The sequence below is a fragment of the Limanda limanda genome, chromosome 1 (genome assembly GCF_963576545.1).
Source record: "Limanda limanda chromosome 1, fLimLim1.1, whole genome shotgun sequence".
Classification (NCBI taxonomy): domain Eukaryota; kingdom Metazoa; phylum Chordata; class Actinopteri; order Pleuronectiformes; family Pleuronectidae; genus Limanda; species Limanda limanda.
In genome coordinates, this window is record NC_083636.1 from 35,246,414 (window position 1) to 35,252,533 (window position 6,120).

Genomic DNA, 6,120 nt, shown 5'->3' on the forward strand with positions numbered 1-6,120 from the left:
AGACGTTTTGTCTATTGGTTGGTGCCCCGGCGCCACTGCTGCCGCTCTGCTGAGAGACGGAGCAGGCTGGAGAGTGAGCCTTCCCACCTGGGCCGACAAATCCAACCCGGGAGACGGGAAAGAACAGAAGGAAAAGAGGAGGCGTGACTCATTTCACCATTCAGCACTGAGTTGCCCTTAAGTAGCTCTAAAGTTGGGAAAGTCATCTTATGCCACACAGTCGGTATCGGGACTTCTAACAGCTCCTCCCTGAAGCCTAAGGTTCAAGCATAAGACTCCATGTTTTGATAGAGCCACCATCCACTCATTTAAAGATATTACTGATGCAACGTTTTCACTACTTTTGCATCTCTACCAGCAATTTGGAATAAACTTTTGTGAGTTTATTCTGAGTTTTTGTGCTGTTTCCAGACACTTTCTTTATTTTTCTTTTACATATGAAAAACTCAAATTCAGCTTCGGAAGTCCTGTGTTTTTGTTCAGAGCTCCTTGGCATCGCTGTCGTCCCTTATCAACAACAAGCTTGTTGTCTTTCCAAGTTGGCATCCACCTTTTTTTCCTTATCCCGATATACTGTGTTTGTTTTCTTTTTGTTCTTGTTAGAAATACGATTAACAAGCCCAACTTCTACAGTTTTCTCAGACTTAAGGCTCTTATATACTTCTACGTGTCCGTTTCTCGGAGAGGTCTCAGCGGGGGACAAAGAGTCTTTTTGATTTTTACTTCTCCGTCAGTCTACGTCCGGAAAAAATTCACCGCCAAACCCATAGGTGGCGCAACGGAAGACGAGCTCAGAGAAGCCTACCCCATTTGGGAAGAAGAAGTCCACGTGTCTCTGTTGAGATGTTAGCTTGCGTCCCACACACTGAACCATGGCAACTAACAGAACTAAATAAAGTGACACCCAGCGGGTCAAGATGCTGATGTTATTGTTTCTTAGCGCAGCGGTTCTCCGGTCTTGTTTCCGAACTGTGTTGCTGATTCCACAGCTTGAATCTGCTTGAGGCTACATGTAGCTAGAAGCTACACGGACCTAGCTCCCCCCAGCTTCCACACACAGTCAGCAGGGACTCCCGACACTAACTACTACCCAGTGTTTGCTTCTAACCTGACGGTATTATAGAAACAGTGTCATGATAGAAGTGGAATTAAAGTCGTGACGGCGGGTTCTTGCACTGTTACCACCGCAGTTAGCATGGTGGCTAGCCTAGCCCGCTAGCCTAGCCTGCTAGCGCCGTTTTGAAAGCTCGTTATAACCGTATGTGACCGTGCACACATGCCCTCAGTGCTCTAACGAGCCACCGTCAGCCGGACAACTCCGCTGGCTTAACAAACACGTCCCATTAATCGTAGAATCATAGTTGTGTTCGTGTTTGTTGCTACATGTAAACAGGAAGTTTGAGGTCCGGAAATACGGAAATGACGTCATACGGAAATGATGTCGTTCGCGGACCAATCACAGCCAAGAGCGGTCCGTCGGGTCTCCAACATGAAGACGGATAGTTAGAAAAATCAGACGTGTACGAAAAGCTGTCCGACGCCCTCGGAGTGGACGTTTCACGACGGATAGGGCGGTCTTATCTGTCCGTAATAGAAAAAACGGAGAGGCATAAATTGGCCTTTACTCTCTCGGACATGCTCAGGGAGAAACTCCACAGAATGTCCAGAGCAAATCAAGATTCAAGATTCAAGATTTTTATTGTCAAATGCACAGAGATAACATGAAGCAGTCGCTGGCAATGAAATACTTGGGTCACAGGCTCTCTTAAGCAATGCTCAGTAATTTCAACCCCAAAAAAATAAAATAAAAATAGAAATAGTATAAAATAGAATATCAATAAAATAGAATATCAAATCCTAAAATAGAAAATAAAATATATATATCTAAATACATATCTTTACAGATGAAGAGAAAAATAAAACAACAATAGTTCAATTTGTGCAGTAGTGCAAATATTCAAATATGCTTATTACGGTGAATATGCTTATAACGGTGAAACATACATTTTGCGTTCTCACACGTCTGAAAGCAGCTTCAATGAGGTTAAACCTGTAGATGCAATGTTCTGCAAAGCAGTTTATAGCCTAGTGTTTGTTTTCTGTCTAAATCAATATAAAAAGCAGAAACAGCAGGACTGATAAAAATACTCTCACCAAAAAGGATAAAAGTACTGATTAAAATGTGGAAAACGTGCTAAATTACATTATGCGCCCCAGTTTGAGTTTTAAAATTAAAGTTAAGGCTTTGATAATAAAGCCAAAGCCAGAAAATAAGCGCATAAACATATGATAGAGCTTTAATTTGTAGTAATTTATTGTTATATCTCAGTGATTATATCATATTTGACCCGTGCCCTTAATTAATGTCTCATGTTGTATATCAAATAGACTGTTGTTCTTTATGGAGCATGTTTAAACATTGTTTTGAACAGTGATACCAAAATGTATGTTAATGATTATCTCCATATTAAGGAAAATATAGTAACACTTCTGTTAAAAAATCATTCTTGCCTACATATCTTTAGTTTTAAATCCTGCTAGTTTGTCTTAAAACGTTTGAATAGATTGGAAATCATATTCAGTATTTAAATTAAGGCTGTAACACATCTGTCTCCTCTTCTTGTTGAAGCTTGTTTATTTTCATTTTCAGGTGTGAGGTCAAAGTCATCTTTGGCCAACCTCCAGTTCCTCAGAGCTGAACACAAACTCTTGTCTTCAGTGTGTGGTTACACATTGTTTGGACATGTGGGGACATGACAACAAAACACATAGAGATGTAAATGCCGTGTCCTCTTCTGTCTCAGATCAGTGCTCCGGTGCCTGAACGACTCTCGATTGTCATGACAATTGACTGCACCTCATGAAACCTGTCATGCCCGGACTTGACTCCTGGGCCACCGTCCAAACATGTCTAATAATTAACTTCCATTCCATTGAGGAGAGGAGAAAAAAGTTTGGCAATTATAGTTGTGGTTTTGTATTTCTTTTAAAAGCCATCATTTATGCTTGAAAAATAATTTCTGAAAAAGGTGTTTTAACTTTAATGTTAAAGTGGCTTCACTTTGCAGGAGATAGTGAATATTAATGATAAGAGGAGGGTGTGTGTGTGTGTGTGTGTGTGTGTGTGTAGTGACAGAGCATGTTCCTCAGAGGAGGAGGGCAGTGGGAGGGGAGGAGAGGGGGGGCATCCTGGGACGGTACAAGTGAAGGGGAGGGGGGGGTGGGGTATATAAAGGTCCTCACATCACACATGAAGCCACAAAGCTCCGAGCTGTCAACCACTGTGGACGTACCCAGACTTTTATAAGCAGACAACTGGAGATGGAGCCAACCCAAGTGACCTATGACTACTATGACTACGAGGAGTCGGAGAACTCCACCATGTGTGACTACTCGGAGTGGACCCCCTCGTACTCCGTCATCCCGGTGCTCTACATGCTCATCTTCATCCTGGGTCTCTCCGGCAACGGGGTGGTCATCTTCACCGTGTGGCGCGCACAGGGCAAGAGGCGCGCGGCCGACGTGTACATCGGGAACCTGGCCCTGGCCGACCTGACCTTCGTGGTCACGCTGCCCCTGTGGGCCGTGTACACCGCCATGGGCTACCACTGGCCCTTCGGCGTGGCCCTGTGCAAGATCAGCAGCTACGTGGTGCTGCTCAACATGTACGCCAGCGTCTTCTGCCTCACCTGCATGAGCTTCGACCGCTACCTGGCCATCGTGCACTCGCTGTCCAGCTCCCAGCTGCGCACCCGGGGCCATACGCGCGCCTGCCTCATCGGGATCTGGATGCTGTCCGGGCTCCTGGCCGCCCCCACCCTGCTGTTCCGCACCACCAAGGACGACCCCGGCAGCAACCGCACCTCCTGCGGCATGGACTTCAGCCTGGTGCTCACAACCAAGGAGGAGGAGAACCTGTGGATCGCCGGCCTCAGCATCTCCTCCTCGGCGCTGGGCTTCCTCCTGCCCTTCCTGGCCATGATGGTGTGCTACGGCTTCATCGGCTGCACCGTCACCCGCCACTTCAACACCGTGCGCAAGGAGGACCAGCGCAAGAGGAGGCTGCTGAAGATCATCACCACGCTGGTGGTGGTGTTCGCCGCCTGCTGGACGCCCTTCCACCTGGTGAAGAGCGCGGACGCCCTGTCCTACCTGGACCTGGTCCCGGACACCTGTGCCTTCCTGCGCTTCCTGCTGCTGGCCCACCCGTACGCCACCTGCCTGGCCTACATCAACAGCTGCCTCAACCCCTTCCTCTACGCCTTCTTCGACCTGCGCTTCAGGTCCCAGTGCCTGTGCCTCCTCAACCTGAAGAAGACCCTGCACGCCAGCCCGGCCAGCTCCCTGTCCTCCCAGAAGACCGAGGCCCAGTCCCTGGCCACCAAGGTGTGACGTGTACTGGGGGCCCAGAGGCATGCTGTGGAAGAGGTGCAAGATGCAGGACAATGCAGGTGAATCAGAACTGTGCAGCTGATGGGTGCTTCCTCACAGGTGGCCCAGGTAGTCATCCTCTGACCCCCCCCCCCCCCCCCCCCTCTGTGGACTACAAGGTGGACCCTCAGGCTTGTGGATTTTGGGTCTCGCCACACTCCAACTCCCACTTGCAGCTGCAGGAGGGAGGCAAAACTTTACCAAGGGACCAAGAAATGAAATGATTTATATATATTTTTTTGAAAAAAGTGGAATGTATTTTGAAAAAAAAAAGGACAAAACACTCATAATGAGTTCCTCTGGGCTCTCCCGTGTGGACTTGATGCAAAGTGCTGAGCTTTGAACTCTGAAACCCTGTCGTCAATACTCATACATGTGCCCCCCCCCCCTTGCTGTTTGTGTTTTCATTTGTAAGCACTTGAAGTGTGAAACCCACCAGACCGTCCCGCTCTCCAGCTCCAGTCTGTAGTATCTGCATCACAGCCAGCAGTGTAGAGAGTGTGTGTTTGTGTGTGTGTGTGTGAGTGTGTGTGTGTGTGTGTAGGAAGGATGTGCCAGTCGGTGAGAGGTGTTCGAGTGTGATAAGGGTGTTGTAAGGAGAGACGGGGAAGGGGTGGGAGTCCCCAGACAGACAGACGGACAGATGGCAGCTGACAAATGTTTTCAGGCTGGTGCATAGCCCAATTAAAAGGTGACTGCTTCGACAGCCTGTTGGTGTGTGTGTGTGTGTGGAGGAATGAGTTTGCTTGTGTGTGTGTGTTGATCGTCAGAATGACAATGAGTTTGCTCCTGACAAATACATGAAAGCATTTTTGTGAATACACAGTATTTTGAATCCAATGTCTATGATTTTGTAATAAAACAGAAAAAAATGGTGTTTAAAAAAACAAACTCCTCTCTCTGGTGTCCCTCTGTTACTTGTGATGGTTGAGTCTGGTCGCTGGAATGCATTTTCTCCCATTCAGTGAATCTACTTCTTCCTGTTGGTGTTGCGGCGGGGGGGAGGCGGTCCAACAGCCATTGTGTTCTGCAGGGCCCGAGAATCAAAGCATGCGTCTCTGCAGGAAATGCACGTTGGACTTCTATTTCCTCCTCCTGATGTATTTGTTTCTTCTGCTCTCCCGACAATCAGCGACGACAAACAATCAGCGAGCACAAAAGTTCCTAAATTGGATCAAGCGCCGGTCGTTGGGCTTTGTCCCAGAAGTCTTAGGGTTAATTACCACAACCTCTAGAAAGACTCCCAACCCGCCTTTCAAACATCACACTCTGCCGTGTTACAATCAAATGTATTGTTTTCAGCAAACAGAAACCACAGCAGGTTGTCGAGCTTTAAATTAGAATTCAGTGATTAACCAATTCTGACAGTAATGAGCTTTTTACAGGATATATTCAGCAACAGCAGGGAGACAGGGGGATTGGATAAATCCTCGCTCACTGATTTGTAGTGGGAGTCGACTCACTGGGCCTGTGTAATACCTGTTGATGAGAGGGTCTTAGTCTAAATCAGTCACAATTACAGAAGTACAATTACAGAGGGACATTTTTTCCACCCCAGGGGCCTAAATGGGACCAACGCTGTACTCCTCCTGGAGAGAAAAAGTGCATCTGCGTCTTTAACGCTGGGACAGGTGACGTCTGAAGGCTCTCACGTCACGGGAAAGAGAGAGAAATGCAACAGCTGCTGCG

The 6,120-nt window shown here is 47.4% G+C and overlaps 1 protein-coding gene across 1 annotated transcript; it reads left to right on the forward strand.

Moving 5' to 3' along the window:
• The first annotated feature begins 3,275 nt into the window (after window positions 1-3,275).
• Window positions 3,276-4,500, forward strand: LOC133004478 (apelin receptor B-like). Its single transcript, XM_061073939.1, has one exon. The coding sequence runs from the start codon at window positions 3,322-3,324 to the stop codon at window positions 4,390-4,392; it is 1,071 nt and encodes a 356-aa protein (XP_060929922.1). The 5' UTR covers window positions 3,276-3,321; the 3' UTR covers window positions 4,393-4,500.
• The last annotated feature ends 1,620 nt before the right edge of the window (window positions 4,501-6,120 follow it).

Coding starts and splice junctions, on each gene's coding strand:
- LOC133004478 (XM_061073939.1), top strand. CDS start 3,322: ATGGAGCCAACCCAAGTGACCTATGACTACTATGACTACGAGGAGTCG.